The sequence below is a fragment of the Denticeps clupeoides genome, chromosome 12 (assembly GCF_900700375.1).
Source record: "Denticeps clupeoides chromosome 12, fDenClu1.1, whole genome shotgun sequence".
Lineage (NCBI taxonomy): Eukaryota > Metazoa > Chordata > Actinopteri > Clupeiformes > Denticipitidae > Denticeps > Denticeps clupeoides.
In genome coordinates this window covers 7,644,480-7,670,452 of record NC_041718.1, presented here as the reverse complement: position 1 = coordinate 7,670,452, position 25,973 = coordinate 7,644,480, and the positions used below count along the sequence as shown (strand labels likewise).

Genomic DNA, 25,973 nt, shown 5'->3' with positions numbered 1-25,973 from the left:
GGGCACATCTGGAACCTGATGCTTCTGGGCACTGGCAGTGACAGAGGAAAAACTATAGATATAACACACACACACACACACACACACACACATACAGAGGGAGAGAGAGAGACTGAGAACTATCCCCCCCCCTATGCAAAGCTATTTGAATTTCTAATCTTGAAGGCAATAGGCAGAGGAGGGAAGAGACACAAGGGAGAGAGAGGGAGAGAGAAAGAGACCTTGCATATCTATACCGATATCATTATATCGAACATGGGGAGGGAAATAAATTAAAAGAGAAAAATTTGCTTCCATTTTAAGTAGGTCAGAGTAAACTACCTGCTAAATAATGAAAGAGAGTCTGATGTGCTTGTGTCTGAGTGTGTGTGTGTGTATGTGCGTGTGTGTGCACACATGCACGCTCTGTAAATCCACAGAGTGAAACATGAATCACACTCCGATCACGGTCTCTCCAACCAGGGTGGGCCTGCTACTATCAACATGGAGTGAAGAGGAGCCAACACAGATAAATGGAAATGGATTGGACTCGCAGTCGTATTTTTAATGTCAGTCAAAGGGAGTGTGTGAATTAAATATTCTGTGTCACACTTTACACAAGGCAAATAGTCACGGCCACACCACTAACAGGTGAAGTGAATCGACATGTATGTAAGTGCATTAATCATGTACATTTACATATTTAGTGAAAGTGAAGTGATACACTGCAGCACAGCACACGGTGACACAACGAAATGTGTCTGTGGAAGGAATTTTAGTAGGCCCAGACACTCCACGTGTTTCACCTTTGGTCATGGAACAGTCAGAAGACAACTGGGTATCTTAGGTCCTTGTTGACCTTGTTGACGCAAAAGCTGGACATAAACTGATAAAGGAAAGGTTCTGTGACCCTGATGGGCGCCACTGTCCAAAGTGGTGCGAGCTTGTTTTTCGACCTTGTATAACCCAAATGTATAAATGCTTGTGAACTGTAACCAAGCGGGGGGAGTTCTTCTTGTGAGTTCCCCCCATGGCCGTGGTGAATAAACTTGGAAAATCAATTCAGTTGACTTCCTTTATTGCAGCTCCCCAGACGGGAAATTTCCCACCTGCTTTTAACATCACCCATGACAGGTGCCCGGGGAGCCGTGTGTAGGGACTAGAGGTGTGAACCTTCACTGGCCTCACGATTCGATGCAATTATGATTATCAGATCCTCGATATCGATGATCACAATGCATTCCATAAATTTTGATGTTTTCAAATACAAGAGGTCTCTTAAGATCTCCTACAATGTGTGGACGCTTTGATTTGCTTTAATGAGCAGGAAAATGTTTGTATTGTTCTCTTCCAAGATGGCTGCCTGTAACCACTAGTAACTTTTCAAAACAAAATGTTTAATTTCACTGCAGTGACAGACGGTAAAGACTTGAGGTTATAATAATGTTGGTGATGGTACTTTGCTTGGCGGCTCGAGATTCAAACCGGCAACCTTCTGATTACGGGTCCATTTCCTTAGCCGCTAGGCCACCACTGCCCCTAACTTATATCCATTTATTATTTATTATAACTTTAAAATCACTAACAGCTGAGGTGAATAACATTTATTATTATGTTATAGTGGCAACTGTCGGTGGTTGAGATATAAGACACCAAATGTACAGTCAGTTCTTGAAGTTGATGCTTTGTTAGCAGGAAATAAGAAGCATAAGTGTAATGATCAGACTGTCAGAGCATCTGCAGAACAGCAGGTTTTGTGAGCTGGTTTTGAGGACACATTTCATTGTGTCACCGTGTGCTGTGCTGGAGTGTTTCACAATGACAATCACTTCACCAAATAAATAAATAAATAAATAATCCCATACAACGAGCATGTGGCCACAACTCAGGGTCATTAAACAAGTGTTTGCATGTGTGTAGACTGCAGAAAGTTACGTTGGGTGCGAACGTGTTTTTTGCCACTTTTGCAGTGTGTTAGTGAGCTACATGGTCCACCCTTTGACGGATCTTTACCCATTGATATTGTTTCTTAGTACCATAACAATATTGAAAAGCATGTGACGGAAAAAAAAAAAAAAGACGTTTGTGACAGTAAGGAACAAGGTTGCATATTTCATCACCATGGAAACATGGTCATCAAATACGAAATTCAGTGAGTGTGTGTGTGCACGTCTGTAAATATTTCTTCACATTCCTCTGAAGGGCTGCTTGTGACCCATTTTAGCGGTTGAAGTCTCAACTATATGATGCCAGCCAGCTGACTGAAGCCCAAAACCCTTACCTACCCTCCACTAACAGAACGTAACATGCAGCATCCAAAGCACTTCCTACCGGCAACTGCACTGTTTGTCCTTTATGTCACTTTAAAGGTCCCCTGACATGAACATTTTTTCTTTTATATCAGTCTTATTGGTCCCCTAATACTGAATGTGAAGTCTCTTTCTGAAATTCAGCCGTGGTGCAAAATTTACAGCCACTTTTAGCCAGTCCGACAATGAGATTTCCCCAGGACGGGCCGCTTTAAATATTAATGAGGAGGAGAGCGGCCTATAGAAGAAAGGAGACATTTGTGGAAATTATGTCAACAGAACTATTCACCAACCACAATGTTTGGCGCAAACAGGAAGCTGTGTCTGCGTTTATATACAGAAAAAATTTCATTGACCCATTGTGTAGTTTCTCGCATGAAGGAAACTTACAAAACAATAGATTTGTGCTCATTTATTTACATCCAATCACCAAGCAACTGCAATGCTTTGCACATTTGGAAGCCTGGAAGAAGTATGTGGTCTGCCAAATCCACCATGTCCCTCTGAACCACAGCATAACAGGAGAAGCATCAGCAGCATTTTTTTTTTTATGTTTTCATGATAAGATAGGGAACCTTGAAGATCTGGAAAAAATTCCATCATGAAAATAATTTTTATATATATATATATATATATATATATATATATATATATATATATATATAAAAAATATTCATTTTCATGATCAGGAACCTTTAAACTTGGAAGCACAACAATAATAACCAAGACATAGAGAACATTTGTTCAAAAGACCAAAAAGAATGATTAAATATTTGGTCATTAAGTGACAATTATTCTATGTGTATTTGTTTATTATATTAATAAGTGCATGTATCCATACAGTACAGGCCAAAGGTTTTGACACACCTTCTCATTCAATGTGTTTTCTTTATTTTAATGACCATTTACATTAGTAGATTCTGAAAGAAGGAATCAAAACTAGTAATGAACACATGAGGAGTTCAATACTGAGGTCTATAGCAGTCGCAAAGGCATTTCACTGCATATCATACAGTGTATGACTGTGTACGTGACAAATAAAATTTGAATTTAACTTGACATGATATTGCTTTTCTATAGAAAGAAATAAGAAATTAACCCCCAGTTGGCTGCTTTTCAATCAACCAAAAAGGGCAGGTCACCCTGCTGTTCACAAACCTCCACAGACTACCTATGACCACCTGAATCAAATCCAAACCACTGATGCTCGCCTACAGAGTGACCTCTAGCTAGCAACTCAATTATAAAGGCTTTTACTAAATTCACACCACCGCACTCCCCCATGGAAGCATTACTGAATCTACACACAAGGCAGTCGCAGTCTAGGTTGTTCTACTCCTCAGGTTTCAGATGGTGCTAGCAGATAATCACCTTCACTCTCTGAAAGCATTGAAGACACACCTATTATTGCTTTCTATCTGACTTACTCTAATCTGAAACTTTTCATAAACGCACATATGCTTATGCACTTTTTGTTTCTCCCTTTGTCTTTAGCTTGAATGGCAGTCCGTCCGTTTGTACGTTGCTTTGGACAAGTGTCCGTAATGTAATGTAATATGTAATGTAGCATGGTCTGAATTTCTTTAAACTCGTCTACTATTTAAATTAAATCACACAAGGTAATAATGCCCAGTGATGACAGTCACAGAAGGGACAATTCTGATGTAGAGCCCTTCAATTTCCACGATGCGTAGAATGTGGAATTCTGTTTAATTCACGTTTCTGGCCACTGCAGCCCACTACATGTGTTTCTGGTTGAGGTGAGACTTTTGCACACCAACACAATGTAAACCCGAGGTCAGCAATGGTAAAGAGGCTGCCCTCTTCTTTTTTTTTTCTTTACAGAATTTGACTTAGTTTAGAGTTTAGGAATCTGAAGAACAACTCTTTTGTAAGAACATATGTGACAACCACTTACAGTCAATAACTCGTATCAGAAACAGAGAAAATGTCACGGCTGGGTGCAGCTGGGAACATCAGCTTGACAGCAGGGCTCCAGCCATGGACAGGCGCAGCTGATTAGGCGTACATGGCTGGAGCCCTGTTATAAGGGCCTGTTGGGCAGCAGAACAAGGCTGTGACATTTATGTGGTTACGTCCCTTACGTTGTGTGTTTTTGGGGTATGAATCGCCACACGCCAGCGGGTTAGTTGTTGTTCTCCACTTTGAGTAAATAAATCCCATTTGCAAGATGTCCCGTCTCTGCGCTTCCTTCCCCCAGAAGCCCGTGGACGTGACAGAAAAGAAGCATACTACCACGAGCCGCTCATTCCAGCAATCTCTTGGTCATGCAAACACATTAGATCATCTAAGCCCACTGCATAATCACATTATATTAGGACAAAAATAAAACTTTAGACTGATTTCATAGGGCCCTACTGATAGATGAGTGAATAACAGAGACGGAACATGATCACAGAAATGCGACTCACGACAGCGTTCTCTCCAAGCGACCTCCTGCAGATCCGATGATTTCACCCAGCGTGCAGAACGTTTGACCCAGGAAATCCTGTCAAAAGACCCATTTCAGCAGACATGCACTGACACAAAAAGGGCTACGGGGCCACCACAGCCGTAACACAACAATAAGAGGATGACCCCAGCCCTGAGATGCCTTAATCAGGAGCCATGGTGGCCGAGATTTAATTACACCAATTAAGAGAACCAATTAACTTAATTACAGGAGCCACCTGGGCTGAGGTTTCAATACAGTGAGCTCTTAACTTCATTAAGGTCAGCATTTCACAGCAATCATGGGCATGCGCTATAATTAAACTGATTCAAACTTAAATAGACAAACAAGGGCAAAATACCTCTCCGGTGTTTCAGTAATTTCAGTGTTTTAAGGGAAGAGACAAACCGCTTCTGAGCAGTGAAAATGTCTATGATGCCATGTATGGTGCATTCGGAAAGTACTCACAGCACATTACTTTTTCCACATTTTTCTTTTTACATTTCCGTTTACATGCTCGCACTTCCCTCAGAATTCTGCATACAACATCCCATAAGAAAATTTACACAAGGTTTTGGCAAATTTATTAAAAATATAAAAACTGACGATGCACATGTACATAAGTATTCACAGCCTTTGCTATGAAGCTCAAAAAATTGAGCTCAGGTGCCTCTTGTTTCCCCTGATCATCCTTGAGATGTTTCTGCAGCTTACTTGGAGTCCACCTGTGGAAAAAACAGTAGATTGGACCTGATTTGGAAAGGCACACACCTGTTTATAAGTTCCCACAGTTGTCAGAGCACAAACCAAGCATGAAGTCAAAGGAATTGTCTGTAGACCTCCGAGACAGGGTTGGCTTGAGGTACAAATCGGGGGAAGGTTACAGAAAAAAATTGCGCTGCTTTGAAGGTCCCAATGAGCACAGTGGCAGTAAGTCATCTGTGAGTGGAAGAAGTTAAAAACCACCAGGACTCGTCTTAGAGCTGGCCGGCCAGAGACCCTAAAAACACAGCCAAGATATCAAAGGAGTGGCTTCAGGACAACTCTGAATGTCCTTGAGTGGCCCATCCAGAGACCAGACTTCCGAATCCGATTGAACATGATCTCTGGAAAGATCTTAAAATGTCTGTGCACTGACACTTCCCATCTAACCTCATGGAGCTTGAGAGGTGCTGAAAAGAGGAATGAGTGAAATGGGCCAAGGATAGGTGTGCCAAGCTTGTAACATCATATTCTAAAAGGTGCAAAGGTGTAATTGCTGCCAAAGGTGCATCAAAAAAGTAATGAGCAAATGCTGTGAATACTTATAATCATGTGATTTCTCAGTTTTTTATTTATCATAGATTTGCCAAAACCTCAATTAAACTTTTTTTCACGTCGTCATTATGGAGTGTTGTGTGTAGAATTCTCAGGAAAACAATGCATTTTTTAATCCATTTTGGAATAAGGCTGTAACATAACAAAAGGTGGGAAAAGTGAAGCGCTGTGAATACTGTATGCACAAGTATGTCCCATCCCTCAATTCAATAAAATTCTTCATAGCGATTTAATACATAACAACAGCTCTAAAACAATCATATCTGACCTTCTGCTCGTCCAAAGTGAAAGGCAACATTGAGGGAGAATAAAAGGTTTGATTAATAATCAAAACATGTAAAGCATCTAGAAACCATTATGTCAGAAATGCAGGAGCACAAATTCTTACGTGTTTTGAAATGTTTGAACTTCTTGTGTCCACGTTGTACCTGCAAGAAAAACACGTTGGTTAGATGGACATGGCGCTGAAAATCACCAGACACTGCAAGGCTTCAACAGTTATGAGAAAATGAAATATAATTGGCCACTAATCACTCAGGGACTCTACATTAACATTTATAGTATTAAGCAGACAATCAGAGCGAGTAGTTACAGGGACAGTCCCCCTGGAGACACTCGGAGATAAATGTCTTAAAGTGGGGTTTGAACCTGCGGTCTTCGTGGTCTTCTGGTTCATAGGTTTCACTATTACTACTAATGCACTAAGAAGATCCCCATGCCAGCAAAATCTGAACTAGTTTTCATTGCGTCTAATTTAACGGCTTAAAATCCAGAACATCTGTGAAGGTTAAAAGTGTAAAGGCGTTCTTTCAAGATTTGGTAGGTCTCATCTGCTCCAGCCACATCCACACTTGACTTAAGAAATGGGTTCAGTCCTCCCTCATTTGCTACATCAGAGACCTCAAATATAATTAAACTTGAACTTGAACGACACCCTATGCTTAAATTAATTACTTGCAGCCTTAATGTACAACGTCCCCAGATGTTAAATCCTATTTCTGGTATTTTTACTCAATTTAAATCTTTAAGATAAGAATAACTGTTCATTTGATGGTGAGGCGATTAACAACGTGGCCTCGCACCTCCAAGGTTGTGAGTTTGAATCCTGGCTCGGACCTTGTGTGTGTGGAGTTTGCATGCTCTCCCCGTTGGTGAGGGTTTCCTCCAGGTTCTCCGGTTTCCCCCAGCAATCCAAAAGAATGTACATTAGGTGGCCAGGCTACTCTGTGTGAGTGTGTGAGTGAAAGATCTGTGCTTTCTGCTGTGGGCTGGTCAATAATAAAACATTATTTAATAATATTTAATTTCACAATCGCAGTGCATGTTTGTGGGTCAGTGGTGGCCTAGCAGTTAAGGAAGGGGCCCCGTAATCAGAAGGTTGCCGGTTTGAATCCCGACCAGCCAAGGTACCACTGAGCAAAGCACCGTCCCCACACGCTGCTCCCCGAGGACACATTTGTGCACCGTGTGCTGCAGTGTTTCTCAATGACAATCACTTCACTTTCACTGAAGCCTCCTGTCCATTCCTGCATGTTATAGACATATTCATTCAGTCTTGTGCTCTGTCAATATTTCAAGAAAACATATTTCATTCATGCTTGTACATAAACTGAACACCAGACAGAAGGAAACACCATGAAATGAAGAAAAGAGCATGTTTCATTTCCATGCAGGAAACATGCGCCTCTTTCACCCTGTGTCTTAAACCACGCCAAATCCTTCCCGCCCTCAGCGCCCCCCCCAGGGACTTTTTAAGTGCTAACAGGAATGAGCCTCCTCCGAAAAGTGATTTTTTTGTTCATGTGTGACAAAGAGAATCCTCCTTTATTCTCTCTCGCCCATTTTCCTCTCGTTTTCTTTCTCGCACTGAATTGCATTAAAGAAAGGGCGATTATTCTCTCCCGCTGCATTGTCCTCTCTCCCGCTGCCAGTGCTGAGGAATCCAGAGGCGCTGGGCGGAGGTGGCTGTCTGCTGGCCTCTGTGTTAAAGATGTGCTCTGACCTTGTCCATCCTAACCGAAAGCAGAATTATCTCCGAAAAGACTCTTTCCGTGTAAAGCGTAGGAAGAGAAAGGTGCTGAACTGGATAAAACCAATTAACTCTTCAGGCTTCCAGGCACTAAAGAAACTCCAACAATCAAACCAAATCCTACACTTTCCTCTGTATGATTAGAAATATCATGACACAATACATCACTGAGATGATTTTATCAGGCCACAAAAGCACACAATGAATGAAATATAATAAAGCAATAAAGGTTTTATAAAACGGTTATGATAACAAATAAATAAGTCAATATGTAAAAATTCTAATTCAACAAATATCAATAATAATCTAGGTAATAAAGCTAATATATTCACACACACACTTAGCGAAATTGCTCTACTTCTGCATAATTTTTACGTATGTAGGATGCACGCGAAGTGGCAGTTAGAGACGCGTGGCCTCACAGCTCTAATGTTGTGAGTTCGAAACTCAGCTCTAACCTTGTGTGTGTGTTTGTGTGTGTGTGTAGTTTTCATGCTCTCCCCATGTTGCCAGGAGTGTCCTTTGGGTTCTGCTTTTTCCTTTCATCGTCCAAAAGCATGAACTCTAGGTGAATTGGTGACTAACTTAACCATAGTGAATGAGGTTAGTGTGTGTGTGTATTACTAAAATAAATCAGGTAGAAATACATAAAGCATGGATACTTTACCCAGTTGGCTGAAAAATTGCAGTAAAATAAGTGTTATAAAAAGAGTTGGATAAAAAGTGTTTAGTCTCTAATGTAAAGCATATCAGCCGCCACTTATGTTCCCCTGGGTCTCCCCTTGTTTGATTTTTTTTTTCCACCCACAAAGTTTTAGAACTGAAAGCCAGTGCTTCAAATAAAAGAGATGCTAAAGTCAATTTAAAGAAACAGCAAAGATAACATTTAAAAATCCGTGAAGACCCTGACTCAAGAAGAAAAGTGGGTGGATGTATTAACTTGAGTTGATGAAGAGAGTTGAAATGGATGGACTGGAAAAACACTGTTGGGTGTAAGGATGAGGAGGAGATATTTTTGTGGGTATCAAGTCAAAAGATATGTTCTGTTACATGCTGTTAACAAGTTTTAAAAAATCTAATTATAAGGATTTGACTGGTTTTTCTTTTGATAAACTATCAGTCCTGAAGACCAATCAAGGGTTAAGACTGCAGGAGCTGCTCAAAATCAGTGGTTTCAGGACCCCATTTTCTGTGAATGACACGCATTCCGGGCTTTACAAGGATTGATTGGACAGAATCTGTGACAGGCAGCCAAATGTTGTGAGTGACCTTACCAATCAGCTCGACAGATAGAGGAAAAAGTTCACTCTGAAGCAGAGCTCCGTACTTGAGAAGTGAGCAGCCCCCTGGGCCTCGTAGAGGAGCTGTAGTTCTGAGCAGCTGCCACTACACATTTCTGGAAATACCATCTCATCATCACTGGAACCTGCCGGTCCTTTCTGTGAACACCTGAAAGCGGCATTGACGTGGACAGGAGATTTCATCTTCCCATTTAACAGTTTGACTTTTGACACAGAACCATAACCATGGGCCAGACATTCACCAGGGAGATGTATTTCATCACAAAATGCAGTGGACGGTCAATAAATATAAGACTCATATGGAATTTAAAGTAAGACTATGACAAGAAAGGCTCAAATTTTCTGATTATTTCTCAGTATATATTTCATATATTATGCAAAAGAGAATACATGAAATATATAAAGAGATCCCGGAATGGCACCATAACTTTCAAGCTGTTACCAAACGAGAGTGAATGAGTGTATATTCATGAACATTTTATGTATTTACATATTTCAAGTAAGCGTATCTCTTCTTGTCTTGAGCCTCCACTCATCATCCAGACTCTTCTGGCTCCTCAGTGGTGGATTATATTCAGAACTGCGGAGGCCCTTCCCATCTTCAAATAATGATTAAAGGCCCACCTTTTCAAGGAGTTTCTTCTGGACTAAATATACATAACTTCTCCATCAGAAAAAAGACTATGCATGTCGATAATCTCATTCTGTGGTCGGCATATAACTTTTTTCCATGTTAGTCCCATTTAGATGTTTCAGATCATCAAACCATAATAAACATTAGTCAAAGACAACACAAGTAAACAGCAAAGTGAAATAAAATCCAAACCTTCATGGCCCTGTGTGACAAAGTGATTGCCCCCCTTCCCCCTGTTAAAACATTAACTTAAGACTGGTTCATGAGTTCAATATCTCTAGCTACACCCAGACCTGATTACTGCCACACCCTTTCTCAATCCAGAAATCACTTAAGATATGGAACAAAGGATCAACTAAGAAAGAAAGTAAAAGAGATCCAGAAATGGTTACAAAGACATTTCTAAAGTTTTGGGACTCCAGCAAAACCACAGTGATAGCCATTATCCACAAGTGGCGAAAACATGGAACAGCGGTGAACCTTCCCTGGAGTGGCCGGCCAACCAAAATTACCCCGAGTGCGCACGACGACTCATCCAAGAGTCACAAAATACCCCACAACAACATCCACGAACAATCCAAAAGTTCAGTGTTCATAACTCCACCATCAGAAAGAGACTGGTGAAAATGCCCTCCAAGTGCCAAGACCAAAACCACTGCTGATACCGAAGATTTTGGGTAAGACGCTTGCCCATTCACCAGAAGACCCAGGTTCAAATCCCAGGTACTACCATTTGTCCTTGAGAAACCCTAAGTTGCTCCAGGGGGACTGTCCCTGTAACTAATGATTGTAAATTGCTCTGGATAAGGATGTCTGACAAATGTACCTAAATGTAACTGTGTGTTCCAGTTACATATGGCATTTCAGAAAAAATCATACCAACAGCAAAATATGGTGGTGGTGGTGGTGTGATGGTCTAGGGCTGTTTTGCTGCTTCCGAACCTGGAAGACGTGCTGTGATAAATGGAACCATGAATTCTGCAGTCTACACCAAAATCCTGAAAGAGAATGTCCAGCCATCTGTTTGTGAGCTGAAACGAACTCGGGTTCTGCAGCACACCGAAAAGTCCAATCACTTTATCACACAGGTCCATGCAGGGATTATTCTCCTCCCTTAAAAATAAAATCCTTCACTCTACTTGTGTTGTCTTTGACTAATATTTATTATTATATCTGAGTCATGTCCATTATCATGCAGAACACATTTTCTTCAAATCTGATGCAAGGTAATTTAAAGTTACCCATTCAGAAGCATGTTAGAGCAGAGACGAATACATGTCACTCGTTCCTTACTTTCTACTGCTTTACTGATGCATTTATTTGTACTCAACTGTCTGCAACAGGGGGCTTTGGTTTGTTTTTTTCACTGTTTGCGAGATCTGATGTGCACCACAGGCAGTAGGTGTGCCGTTAACATGCACAAGGCCAGTAAAAAATAAAATAAAATTAGGGCCTGTTGCGTATTAAATGAACTAGCTGGCCCACCGTGTTACCGCTATGTTTGAATATGAAGTGATTCTGGAGCACTGCTGCTGATTTCTGTAATTGTTGAATGTCATTTGTGATGGATAATAGATATATGTATATATGAAAAAAAAAGTTAAATGTATGAATACATATTCATAAGGAACTCTACTCAAATTCCTTATGTTATATCCAGGAGATGCGACAACTTGGCAGTCTGCGTCTTGTAAAGACATCTTTGTATCTGATTACAAATGCAAACAGATAACCGTTCTCACATCAGTGATCACACAAGCAGAAAAACCCTTCTCTAAAGGGGGCATCTTGTCCCACTCCACTCTACTTACGCCTCTCCATCCTTTCACCAAATTACATGACTGATTATTTGCATTTCATATTCAGCGTCTGGCCCATTTTCCTGAGCACAACATTACCCAAACAACCAGCTGCTTCCACTTTCACTCTACATAAATTACTCCCAGGAATTCACATTTGTGTGCAAAGTGTTCGATTAATTCTCATCTTTGCAAAGTCTGAAGGTGAGTAAATACATGGTTTCTACCCTGTTCATTCTTTCTGCCTTTATTCACCTTCATCTTGGCATTATGCACATGCTTAAAACCAACTGCTGCCAGAATCGAATGACAAGACCTTTTGCTAACACCTCACCCACCGGAGTCGGGTGCTATGCAAATGAGGCTGAGGTCTTACAGAAAAGTTGACCCAGAGGAGAAAGGAAAAGGTAGAGATGGCGTGAAGAGATTGTGCCCGATTCAATGGGTGCCAGTGATACATTAAATTACCCTGAGCCATTCAAGGCGTGGACATTAATTTGGCCTCATTTTAATGCACACTCAGCCCATGAATACAAACAGACCATCACATTATGCAGCAAGAGATCAAACTCATTTTAACCTCTACACCGATCCTCTTTCATTTATTTCATTGATCCTTTGTTTCCTTTGCGCAGACACAAAGGTTGCATCAGTAATGAAATTGGGATGGGCTGGGAACATTAGGAATTTTGTACCAGAGCATGTTATATGTTGACAGGAAACAGGAACAAAAACACACACACACACACACACACACACAGTCACGGCTACGGACTTACGGGGGAAGGAAGCGCAGAAGCAGGACATGCTGGGAAGGGGTTTTATTATAACAAACAAAGCGCGGTGGCCGAAAAGGATTTAAACACACGGGAGAACTAAAACTAACCCGCAGGCGTGTGGCAATTGCCATAACTGAAAATACACATTCATATACGTGCACTAACGTCCACAAAAATGTCGTCCCTTCCGAAGGGGCGGAAATCTGCGGTCTTTATGCACCGTCAGGATTGGCCACCGGTGATGAGCCCAGCTGCAGTCAATCCTGAGAGAGCCCCCCCTCCAAGGGCTACATCCTCGGAGCCCCAGCAGTACCATCAGTGGAGGCGGCAGGGCGGACGGTGGCAACCACAGGGCTCCTGCCCTGGTGTATCCTCCCTTTGGAGGACCCGGTCCCTCGGGCTGGCTCCCCGGCGAGGTCAGGCGTGGCGGCCCCAGTCCCTCGCGCTGGCCCCCCGGCGTGGTCCCGCTTGGCGGCCCCGGACCATCGGCCTGGTCCCGCTTGGTGGCCCCAGACCCTCGGCCTGGCCCCCCGGCGTGGTCCCGTATGGCGGCTCCGGTCCCTCGGACTGGCTCCCCGGCGAGGTCAGGCGTGGCGGCCCCAGTCCCTCGCGCTGGCCCCCCGGCGTGGTCCCGCTTGGTGGCCCCGGACCCTCGGCCTGGCCCCCCGGCGTGGTCCCGTATGGCGGCTCCGGTCCCTCGGACTGGCTCCCCGGCGAGGTCAGGCATGGCGGGCCCCGGTCCCTCGGGCTGGCCCCCCGGCGTGGTCCCGCATGGCTGCCCCGGACCCTCGGACCTGCACAGAAAAACCAGGGCAGATCCATCCGGGTAGGTGCGGGCCCTGTCTCCGCACGTCCCCTCTGACGCGTCTTGCGCGTGAATTGGTGGCCCCGGAGCCTCCGGCAACCTTTCCAGGCACCCCAGGCTGGTGCCTTCTGGGACCATGCAGCCCCTCTCACTGCACGGCCCTGGTGCTAAAGGGGGGACATTGCCAGACCATCCAGCTAGCCCCTTCTGCGTCCGTTGGGACATGCAGGCCCTCTTCCTGCCTGTCCCAGCTGGGTCCTCATGCCTACCAGGGGGCTCTATGGTGCTCCACCCCTCTGGAGGCGGACGCAGGCCCATGCCAGACCCGCCCTCCTCACCGGCTACCAGAGGATCCAGCTCTGTCACTTCCCCAACTACCCTGCCCTCAGGAGGAGCCCCCAACCTGAACTGCACCCCCCCAAAACATTCTTTGTGGGAGCAAACCCCCCGGCTGGACTTAGGGGTACCATGGGGCTTGTCCATCTCACCTTGGACTGGTGCAGTCAGGTTGGGAACTCCCTCCTTGGGGTTCAGCTCTGCTGTTGGGTGGCCATCTGGTGCACACAAAGAGGGGAAGTGGGGGCGACATACGGACACAAATGCCACGCACACACACACAGACAGAGACAGACAGAAGAGAGGGTCGTCTGGCTCCCTCTCTGGGCTCTCCAGGACCTCCTCAGGGGGCACAGCCAGGATCTTGGGAGGCGTGACCTGCTCATCGCCCGCCAGTGCTGGGTCTTCTTGCCCTGGATCCTGACTGGTGCTGGATGTGGAGGAGGGGCAGAGTTCGATCCCTGGCTCAAACTCCGCCCCCCGCCCCCCAGTCTTGGCAGGAAGTCCTGAAAACTCCTTCTGTCTGTCTCTCCCTGCTGCCAGAAGGCTGCGCCCCAGCCCCATGCTGACCCAGACAGACACGCGAGGATGGTGGTGATCTCACCCGTGTCTGCTGCCCCACTGAAAGTCACGTGGGTAATCACGGATGTCACGACGATCTCGGCCGCACGCAATGGGCGGAGCCATCCCGGCACCGACCGCCCAAAGAAAATCAACGTCATCGCCGTTTTGTCATCCGTGTCCTCCCACCGGTAAATTCGAGGGTCGTCCACCCTGCGGACATCCTGGACCCATGGCACGATCATCTCCCATGGGCAGTACTCTGGCCATTTGGGCTGGGGACTGCCCACCTCCTCGCTGGAGGAACGGCGCTGTGGTTGTCGCTTACCCCGCTGGAAGTGGCGTGGGTCCCCACGGACCTCGCGACGATTGTGGACTGGCGCGATGGGTGGAGCCCAACTCGCGTCTCCCGTGCTCTCGTCATCGTCGTCCATGTCGTCCCAGTCCACGGGGAGCCTTGCCAGCAGAACGCAGAGTTCTTGGCGACATGGCGAAGATCGTGGGGGTCGCATCCTCTGCGCTCGCTGCCCACGTCACTTCCTCGCTGCTGCCGACATCATCGTCTTCACTCCGCCCACTCACCCGCCGACGTTGTCGCTTCCGGGTTTCGCGAATTCTCCCGCGGGTGACGTAATCACGCGGCGCCGCGCGTCGTGGCTCATCGGGGGAAATCGCTCTACCAGAACGGGCGAGAACTAAAACTAACCCGCAGGCATGTGGCGATTGCCAGAACTGAAAATACACATTCACCTACATGCACTAACGTCCACGAAAATGTCATCCCTTCCGAAGGGGCGGAAATCTGCGGTCTTTATGCACCGTCAGGATTGGCCACCGGTGATGAGCACAGCTGCAGTCAATCCTGACACACACACACACTCTTTTCGCCTTTACGGTCACTATACATCCTTCAAAGTCATCACTCATAGTAAGCAATTACTAATTGAAAGCTAAAATTGTTCAACTACATGATTCTGCATGGTATTTAGTAACATGATGATGAGGAAAAACTTCACAGAAGTCGGAGGGTATGTGGACAAAATTGTTGGGATATCTGGCTATTATACCAACTGGGGCTTGCAGTTACAGCTACCGGAGCCCATCCCGGGTCATTGAGTGCAGGGTATATACCCACCCAGCGTGGGGGCACCAGTACAACCACACACACACACACACACACACACACACACACACACACACCATTTACTCACATCCCTGGACAATACAGCTGGGCCAATGGGTATGATTGAAACATCTAAATTAATTAAAGAAAATGTCCATAGTGTGATAATTCATCTTTCAATAAAAAAAAAAAAAAAAAACGTTCCCAGTGTCATGAATTGACGCTCTAGACCAAGAACCACAGCAGAACGGAGGTGTTGGAATTCACATCACCTCCCTCCTCTCCCTTCTGCATCAGGGTTGATGGACATGTAAAGGCTCCGCCAGGCCAAGGGAGACCAGTGGAGTGCTGAGCGTGACGGCCCCAGAGGGGCACGTGATGGACAAGGCAGAAGCCATGCTGTTTCTCTGTCACAGCAGAGTCGAAGCCCTGACAGTGTTGGAAAAATACCAACAGGCTAAGCAGATCCTTCATGCTGGAGGAAGCAGAACAATGTAATGGTTTTCAAAGTGGCACGGAAGTCAACAGGCCTTTTCCCATTTTATTGGATTTCAGACTCCTAAATCTCAGTAAATCTCTCCAAATCTCCTCCTCGCTCTCTCCTCTCGCTTGCTCTCCATTCCTCCCTGTCGCCACGCAACAAACGCGCGGCGCCCTGGCTCTCGCGCAATACCGGAATGAAATTAGCGCAGAGACGCGACAGGCCTGGGAGCGGCTGCAGAATGGGATTTAGCGCCGGCGCAAAGTAAAGTGGGCCAAAAAATGTAATGGCCTTCATTTGCATCTCAGAGTGACAACGGCACCGAAGGCGGGTGGCGTAATTCAGACAAAGCGCTCCTATTAAAACCCGGACCAGTACTCCAGCCCACAGTGCAAGGGTGAATTACCACTGTGAGACGAAGTGAGTTTAAAACCAAAAAGAGTCATTTTTCTTTCTCTGTCCAATCTAAAGTGCCACCGTGTAGCAGAATCCGTGCTAAAGCCATTACAGCTACAGCTTAGATTACTGACAAGTAAATGGAACCAGCGTATGCACATTTAGGCGCAAATATTACAGAAAAAATGTTGCATGTACATTACATGCTGAATGATGACAAGCTCAATATTCCAAGCAGATGGTGAAGGAGCAGCAAACTGATTAGTCCCTTTTCTATTAATGGGGCTACACTGATGAGTGACAAAGCAAGGGAAAATGAATTAATGAGTTGAGAATGTGGAGATGGAAGGGGTTTCTGCAAATTAACACAATGTGATGAGGATGGTGAGTTATCGCCTTTATCCTATGATGAAACAACTTTATCCTGAAGGGAGTGGTGTCTTCTAAAATTGCAATCCACATAACATGACTGTCACTGCATGGCTGAAAATTATGTCAATCACCCGAGCCTACACCAAAAGAAAACCAATGGGAAATTTGGACACAAATTTGTGTTAATACACCATAATTTTCATGCTTCAATTGAGTAATAAAGAACAGCAAATCAGCACTGAATCAGAATCCAAATCTAGTATTAAAAAACCCTACTTAAAACACCACAAACATACCATATATGCATATACCACATTCACAATGTTAATATTATAAACACAATATAAGAAGTCCAGCAACCAATTTGTAACTATAGAATGCATGTACTTTGATATAATAAGACAGATAAACCTATTTGGATGACTGCTGATAGCCAACACCTCTATAATGTGTTCCCCTTCCTTACTGGTCCAGTTAATCCGGGTCCAATTCATTTTAAAAGGACATTTATGATTTCTACATAAAATGAAATTGTGTTGCACACTAACAACATAATGAATGTCCATGTGAAAAACAGCATTCGGCAGGAACAAAAAAAAAAAAGGCCCCTAACCCATGCAAAATGTAATCTCATTTGATCTTTACAGATGATTTTAGCCAATTTGCCCTCAGCTAATTTGTCCTGGTCAATTCAGGCAATAAAACGGAGTCTTAAAATTTAATTGCTGACTTAAATTGCTCTAAAACAACACATGTGCCTTCAGGAATGTACATGAAAAGTTGGCCATCACAGACCTAACCCACTCAAGGACACTTCTTTTGTTTCAGAGAATAGCCAGTTTAAATCCCACAGGGTCATAACACTTCCCAGAGCAGCCCACTTGCCTCTTGCCAAGTGTTAATGGAAACTAAATTGGATTCTATATGACATTTACTGACACCAACGCTGTACAGCGCTTTCCACAGTGTTTGTTGGGATTATAGCGGCTTTGTTTCTGCATTATGCAACAGGCAGGGAAGGATGAAAGCGATAAAGCCAACGACTCCTGACTCTCATGTCTATGTGTTGTTATTTATTCACGGCCAGGCGTGACAGGGACATTAAAACTTTGATATAAAAGATAAGGCGCGTGCCATGGGATGAGTTTCTTTCCTTTTATTTATTTTTTTCCTTTGGGTTGACTAAATTTCAATTAATTTATTCTGATTCAACTCTCTTAAAATCTACCGTATCCAGCGCTATTGAAGTGTCACTTTTTAATCTTGGGATTCTCGCTGGGAATCTTATCGTATATCAACAAACTCTCTCCATGCTTCTTTGTACCTAAATGTTCTCTTCCATGGTTTTAGGTAATGGTTAAAAATAGTGTGTGGCTCCTGGCTCATATTAAAATGTCCTAAAATTAGCCCTACATCAAAGCTAAACGGGAGGGAAGAGGACCACAAACTGGGTATGATTTACATTCCCTATAAGATCTGACATGCATTATCAAAAATATGCTGAAACTAAATCATTAAAAAACATGGAATGTGACCTGAAAGGGAGTGACATTGCAAAACTATTCCCAGCAAGTATTGGTAATAGCTGAATCGGCTTATTTGCTGGATTTATTTTAATTTACATTTACAGCATTTATCAGACACCCTTATCCAGAGCGTCTTACAATCAGTAGTTACAGGGACCGTCCCCCTGGAGACACTCAGGGTTAAGTGTCTTGCTCAGGGACATAATAGTAGTCAGTGAGGTTTGAAACCGTGACTTTGTTTTTCCTCTGGTTCATAGATTAATATGTTATTCATTAGGCTACTACCAGTCCAGACTGGTTTGTGTGGCACATACCCAAGACATGTTGGGTACTGGGCTCAATGTTATAATACAATTCCACATATAAAGTATATTACAATTTCGAATAGTAGGGATGATGATGCAAGGGAAACTGACTAAACTGAAGGTATTTCATGCCTTCTGGGTTCTTTCCAGCCATTATTATCTGCCATTATGTGAGAAACCACCTGGTGCAGCCTGCAGCAAGGTCTGGCCACCCTCTCTGTCTCACTGTCACTGACTGTCCACATTTAAAACCAGCCTCTACCCTCAGCAGGGAGAATTTCGTTAAGGTGTGTGTCACGTTCGTGACCTCCTGTCGGCACTGCGGGTCCCCAAAGGACTGGCCTGTTCTTCGTCCTCGCCTCCGTCTTGTCACCCTAATCAGCCCATTGTTTTCACCTGTGAACCGGTGTATATTATTTTGGGGTGGACTTTGACTGTTCTTTGTCTGCCTAGCTCGATAGTGGTTGTTTTTTCCTATATACATACTGGAAAGTATTTGTCATTTGTGCCGCAATAAGCAGCCTGCACACACCTTTTGATTATAGTGCACTGTCCTCTCACTAGATGTTAGCATGAAGGTAAATACAAAAAGAAAAACAGAATTTCATATTAATAATGAGTGAAAATACCCAGCCTGCAGAATTTCACTTTCAAAACTGCATCTTTAAAGCTATCAGAGATGACAGTAGCAGAAGTTAAATGAGAAAACTGTACTTTTCCCCAACGTGTCTCCTTTCGACTCTCACCCATTTCCCACTTAACAACAATGCTGATAATCTTCACAAAGTACATGTTTGAAAATGTATAGTCTTAACAAAAACTACTTTAGATGGATAATTAATTTATGTGCAGTTACTGCTGCAGAGTGAGCAGGATCTCGCTCACACTTCTCACGCACACAAGACGTCTTTGTTTTCACCAGCTCACATTTTCCTGGATTCAGAGCCAAATAACAAAAACTCACCCACAGAAATGAAAGACCCAAGGTCTACTTCAACTCCAACTTTTCTTTAATGGTAGAAAACATACACAGAAGTAGTAACCAGGGTAAATAAAAAGACCATTGTGTTCAAGAGAAGGACATGCAAAAAAAAAGACTGAAAAAAATGCAGAAACTGCCAGAAGTTTGTTGGAATTGTTTTAGCCTTTTTTTTTAGCTGGTCCACAAAATGTATCTATTTTTATTGGTAATTTTTTAAAATCTATTTTAACCATGGTGGAATAAATGTGAACCTGTACAATAGTGAGAAATGATCCACAAACAGTTTGGCTTAGCAAAAATCCCAAGCCGTTCACTTTAAACACTTGGAGCGAGGGAAAAGGAAGCCTTTAACTACTGCACAAGGCTACTGTCTGCCTTTCATGTCCCTCCAGCGGGCTGAAATATTGCAGGAATAGCAGCATTTCATTTCTCGAATGAAATGGCATGAATAAACCTTTTTATATTAAGAGATCTGGCACGTAATCAATATGAAAGTTTGCAAGTAAACCGAGGCCGTTGCATAATTGGCTGGCACCAAGGGTGCACGTCATTGTTGAGTCACTCTGCTGTCACCAGGGCACCCGGAGAATCAGGAGTCAGGAGAATTTGTTGAATTTTTTTTTTTTTTAACTGAAGTTATTTTCTTCCTTGGCGAAGCTTGAGAGATATGCGATTGAAGAGGAAATAGCCAACTGGCTCAGAGAAGGTCACATGCTCCTCTTGGTCCAGGGTAAGATCTACTTTAGTTCAGAGTAATTGCCCAGTTGCAAGAAGGTAAAATGTGTCTGGACTCTCCTTTCTGCACCATGACAGGCACGTGCCCTTTAATAAAACCAGATCAAGCTGCTAATAAAAGTGCTATAATATTACAAACACAGAGTAGCATATTCACAGACCGACATTCACTGCCTTGTCGTTGATTCCATTAATTATGCGTATAATCATATATTAACATCACAGAGTGTGCCATGAGGTACTTATGAACAGATAATTGGCTGTCAAACTGTCTGTGTTCCCATGTTACATATTTACAGAATATCCAGCATCCAGGGACCATCTCTGTTCGTTAATTAGCTTCACAGGCCTTTTTTCTCCCTCAGCAAGTGAGAGATTCCCCATAAACTTCATGACAGCTAAGTCAAATTACCCATAAGGTCAAATGCTTCTTACTATACATCAGCAGTTCTCAAACTGAGTACCACCATCAGACATATTTGGCAATATGAACAGCAATAAAATACCGTATCATAGGTCTATTGAACTGGTTTACACAAAGGGCCATTTTATTCCTAATATGTATGTCGTTATTTGACTACAAACACAAAGTGTGGATATTAAGGGGAAGCCTGAGTACCACCAGTGTTGCACATACCACAGCTTCAGAACCTGCTGATCTACAACCACAAATGTGGTATAATATGACACTTTAATCAAATCAAATAATATGTAGACCTTACAGGGATTTACAGTCTGTAACAGGTTATATAAAAAAATTAACCTGTAAAGCGAAACAAAGACAGGGAACAATGAAAAATTGGGAAAGGAAGAGGGAGGGGGGCAGGAAACAAAAAAAAAGCCCTGTGGTTATTCACTCGCAGAGTGCTATTAATTATTTACATTTAATGATTTTCAAAAGGGATTACTGATTCCGAGCTTAGCATCGGTGCCACACACCAGGGGTCACTGACACAGTGACTCGACTGATATTGTATTTGCATGAATCAACATCATTAGTTGCCGTCTGTCAGCGGCAACTGCAAGCCCATGTTCTCAACACTGCTTTGGGATCGAGCTTGACTATACCATTTACATTTACATTTACGGCATTTGGCAGACGCCCTTATCCAGAGCGACTTACAACGTGCTTTCAACATTGATGAAGAGATCAATTCCGGTTCACTAGGAGCCCAACTATGAATACATATTTTTATTCACTCTGTTGTAGATTCTGTACACAAGTTCGACAACAAGAAAATTACAATTTAATCTAAATATTCTTGAGGTCTTGAGCTGTCATGTGAAGGTGCTCAGTGACTGAGCTGTTCTGACCTCGAGGGGAAGTTCATTCCACCACCGAGGGGCCAAGACGGAGAAGAGTCTAGATGAATGTCTTCCTTTTACCTTCAGAGATGGAGGGACCAGGCGAGCAGTACTGGAGGCTCGGAGTAAACGAGGTGCAGTGCGAGGTGTAATAAGGGCTGTGAGGTAGGATGGTGCTACTCCATGTTTGGCTTTGTAGGCCAGCATCAGTATTTTGAACCTGATGCGTGCAGCTACTGGGAGCCAGTGGAGGGAACGTAGCAGAGGGGCGGTGTGGGAGAATTTGGGAAGGTTGAAGATTAGTCGTACTGCTGCATTTTGTATTAGTTAAAGAGGTCGGATGGTACATAGTGGTAGACCGTCTTAAACTATACTGTCTGAGTCTCTATTTGAAAGTGGCGATATTAAACCTTTTTAGTTTTGTAATGTTTGTGGTTCAAAAGCAGTTAAGTCTTTGTGATCTTCACCGCAAGACGGTGACAGAAAAACTGGGAAGCTGTCTGTCATTCCAAAGGAACTTTCCCACCCGTCAATCCCCATCAATAAAGAGGACGTCAGAAAGCTGGCACCTGCCTATGGAGAGAGATGCGGTGAGAGGATTCTGAAAGGTAAAAAGACTCCGGGAAAGAGAAGAGATTGGCAGACAAACACAGAGCACAAAGCGTGCGAGATGGAGAGAGGAAAAACGAAATCTATGGATGAGAAGGTGAGCGCGAGGTGGGACATGGTGGGGGGGCTATTTGTGGGTTGAGATGGCAGGGAGCTGTCAGGTCCTGATCAATGTAGCGGATCTGAGAGAGGCCTGTCTTAAGCTCCGCCTGATTCTCTTCGGTGCTCTCCAGCCCCCTGCCTGGGACATCGACTTGGCTCTCCTGGCAGGGGGTGGGCTACCGAGGCGTAAAGGAAGGTGAGGAAAAGCAATGTTCTGTACCAGTTGTAGTCGTTCACCTTTATTCAGACAACGGTTAAAATATGCATGGGCTCTCGAAAAACTATTTCCCCGCACAAAGCACATCCAAATCCATGTACTGGCAAAACAAAGGGGGATATTTTGGAGGTGCCATATAAGACAAAGTGCACGGGGAATGGTTGCTAACTAAACAATCCAGCCAATTCTGAAAATGATGTTAGTGAACACTCCCAATGCAATAAATCTTAAATAGCAACACAAAATGGAGCACCAAATATCAAACATTTCTGAATCCAAATTTAACCAGCAGCAAAATAAAAGCCATATGCTGTGCATCATCCCGTTGTTCTGTCTTATTTGCCTTTCAACACAGTTCAGGACGTTGCGTTGACATTTCGCCTGATTGCGTGTGGAAGGCCCCGTACCCTGTAATCGCAAGTGTCTCCTAATGAAAGGTGTGTGTGTGAGGAAAGGAGTAGATCGAAAGAACACAGAGACTTATACTTACACATCAAAGCGAAGATTCTGCTTTTCTTCAAAGAAGAAATCGAGGACAAACTTTCTTACGAAATCTGGGTTCAGGGTATTATCAATCATCTCTGTTCTGCCAAACTGAACAAAAAAAAAAAAAGACAAATTACTGTAAGTAATCAAAATAATCAGAATTCATCAGATGAACAATTCAACAATTCAGTGTTCACTCTTTAATATTATAACAATGTATTCTGGCCTAGTTTCATCAATGCAAACAAAATTTAATTAAGCAAATTTAGATTTCACACAAAATCAAATATTTTACAATCGACTGCTTATTTATGTAGACGAGTGGGTTTTTGCTGCTATTCACTGTGTTCTGTTTAAAGGAGGAACAAATTGAATGAATTTTTTTTTTATGTAATGCCACACCAGGAGGTGAGGTAGACACACAACATTGTGAAGCAAGTTAAAACACAAAAAGAAACACGGCTCGATGGCCAGAAGCACATACATCACCCCATTTTGAGGCACAAGTGAGAAACAACACAAGACAGAGGCATTTAGGTTAAGTTTTTATCCCAGAGCCAAATAGGCAAGACCTGTGGGTTATTCATTGGGTTTTTGTTTTTTATTATTTTTACAATAAAATAAATGTTTTATGCATTTACAGAAGCCAAAGCGCCATTTAAATCTGAGAAATACACTGCTCAAAAAAATACAAAAATAAGACACCCTAGATTGAATTAATTAAATAATTTTATCAAATACTTTGTTCTTTACATAACTGAATGTGCTGACAACAAAATCACACAAAACTTATTGATGGAAATCAAATTTGTCAAGCCATGGAGGTCTGAATTTAGTCACACTCAAAATGTTCAAAACACCTCTACTGGCTGATCCAACTTTGATGTTAAGACATGATGTTCCAGATGTGATCAATAGAATTCAGGTCTGGGGAACGGGCGGGTCAGTCCATAGCATCAATGCCTTCGTCTTGCAGAAAGCAAGCCCTGATGAGGTCAAGTATTGTCTCGCATTAGGAGGACCCCAGGGCCAACCGCACCAGCATATGTTCTCACAAGGGGTCTGAGGATCTCATCTCAAACCTAATGGCAGTCAGGCTACCTCTGGAGAGCACATGGAGGGCTGTGTGGCCCCCCAAAAGAAATGCCACCCCACAACATTACTGACCCACTGCCAAAACAGTCATGCTGGAGAATGTTCTAGGTGGCAGAACATTCTACATGTTGTCTCCAGACTCAGTCATGTCTATCACATGTGCTCAGTGTGAACCTGCTTCCATCTGTGAAGAGCACAGGGCACCAGAGGCGAATTTGCCAATCTTTGGCAAATGGCAAACATGCTGCATGGTGTTGGGCTGTAAGCACAACCCCCACCTGTGGATGTCGGGCTCTTATATGTTTCTGACCATTTGAGCAGACACATCTGTGGCCTGCTGGAGGTCATTTTGCAGGGTTCTGGTTGTGCTCCTCCTGTTCCTCCTTGCACTAAGGCAGAGGTAGAGGTCCTGCTGCAAGGTTGTTGCCCTCCTATGACCTCCAAGTCTCCTGATGTGCTGTCCTGTCTCCTGGTAGAGCCTCCATGCTCTGGACACCATGCTGACAGACAAAGCAAACCTTCTTGCCACAGCTCGCATTGATGTGCCATCCTGGATGAGCTGCACTACTTGAGCCACTTGTGTGGGTTGTAGACTCGGTCTCATGCTACCACTAGAGTGAAAGTACCACATTCACTACCTGCAGGACCACGCCTTTATTGGGGAGGTCCTGCTAATTGTCTGTAATTTCCACCTGTTGACCATTCCATTTAAAATAAATAAAATTGATCAGCGTTGCTTCCTAAATGGACAGTTTGATTTCATAGACGTGTGACTGACTTGGAGTTACATTGTGTTCTTTAAGTACAAAGCATTTTTGTATCAAATTATGTAGATCCTAAAGTGACAGTTATCTTGGCCACAGGTGTGAGTTTGGAGAGGATTTTACCACATGATATAATTATAATTAATTTATTAATAATTTTTTAAAAGGAAATTTTGTTATCCATATATCCAGTGAGCAACATGTCCATGCAAAACTCTGAAATAATGCTAAAGTTTACTTGAGTTCTGCTGTTTGTTAACCCCCATCACCATAGCAACCATACCGCTCTTTCCAAACTCTCCTTCTCATCAGCCAACATGGAGCCAACAGTTTAGAATCAGAAGCAAGGAGCTGCTGCCTGACAACGGTTAAGAGTTTGGAGAATTGCATGGTTGCTACGCAGCCTTAAGAACTCAGGGAGTGAACATGGATGGAATGAGTGTTGAGCTATTGATCCACACGATGCTCTATACCTGAGACATCTTAAACCCCCACAGTTCAAAATCACACTTAACTATCACATACTCACAGGCCCTAGATATACTTCTTGTTAGAAGGAGATTTAAGACTTGATACTCTGCACAGAGTTCCATTATCTCAGGAGATACGGAGTATTTCAGCTCATTTCGGTGACTTTACAAGGACTGGCTTTAATTACCTACAAAAAAATTTGAGATGTAAGAATTGTAGAGAATATTGAAGGAAGAAATGATACACTCTGGTCTGAAAGTCACACAATTTCAGGCATTCCTCATTTTCATAGTTCTGTGTTTTGGCAGAAGACACCAGTTATTTTGTCCTCAAGTGAGCATTTGATTTCTTTACATGGTAGTGTTCAGCTTGATATTCAATATCCCTAATATGTACATCCACCAACCAGTCGCATCATTACAAAAACCCTGCCTAATGCTGGGTTGGTCTTCTTTGTTCTCCTAAAAAACTCACACCTGTCATGACATGAACTCTGCAAGACCTTTGTAGGATATCTGCAGTATCTGCAAGTTGCAGTGTGGAGTCTTCATGCATCAGACATAGCACAGCCAAAACATGCCACAGATCTTGAATCAGGTTGAGATCTGAGGAATTTAGAGGCTATGGGAACACCTTGAACTCACATTCGGTATAAACTGAAGGGTTTTCCAACCATGTGTACATGATCTTCGAAGGTTTGCAT

At 43.4% G+C, this 25,973-nt stretch overlaps 1 protein-coding gene across 1 annotated transcript in view; it reads right to left on the bottom strand.

Annotated features, from left to right (window-relative positions):
• LOC114800330 (copine-9-like) overlaps positions 1-25,973 on the bottom strand; it is an 88,988-nt gene that overhangs the window by 42,299 nt on the left and 20,716 nt on the right. Inside the window, exons 5-8 of the mRNA XM_028997528.1 lie at positions 22,945-23,048; positions 6,446-6,485; positions 6,326-6,328; positions 4,721-4,797 (exon numbers count right to left, since the gene is read on the bottom strand). Coding sequence (XP_028853361.1) covers positions 4,721-4,797; positions 6,326-6,328; positions 6,446-6,485; positions 22,945-23,048 — 224 coding nt within the window. The remainder of the gene's footprint in view (positions 1-4,720; positions 4,798-6,325; positions 6,329-6,445; positions 6,486-22,944; positions 23,049-25,973) is intronic.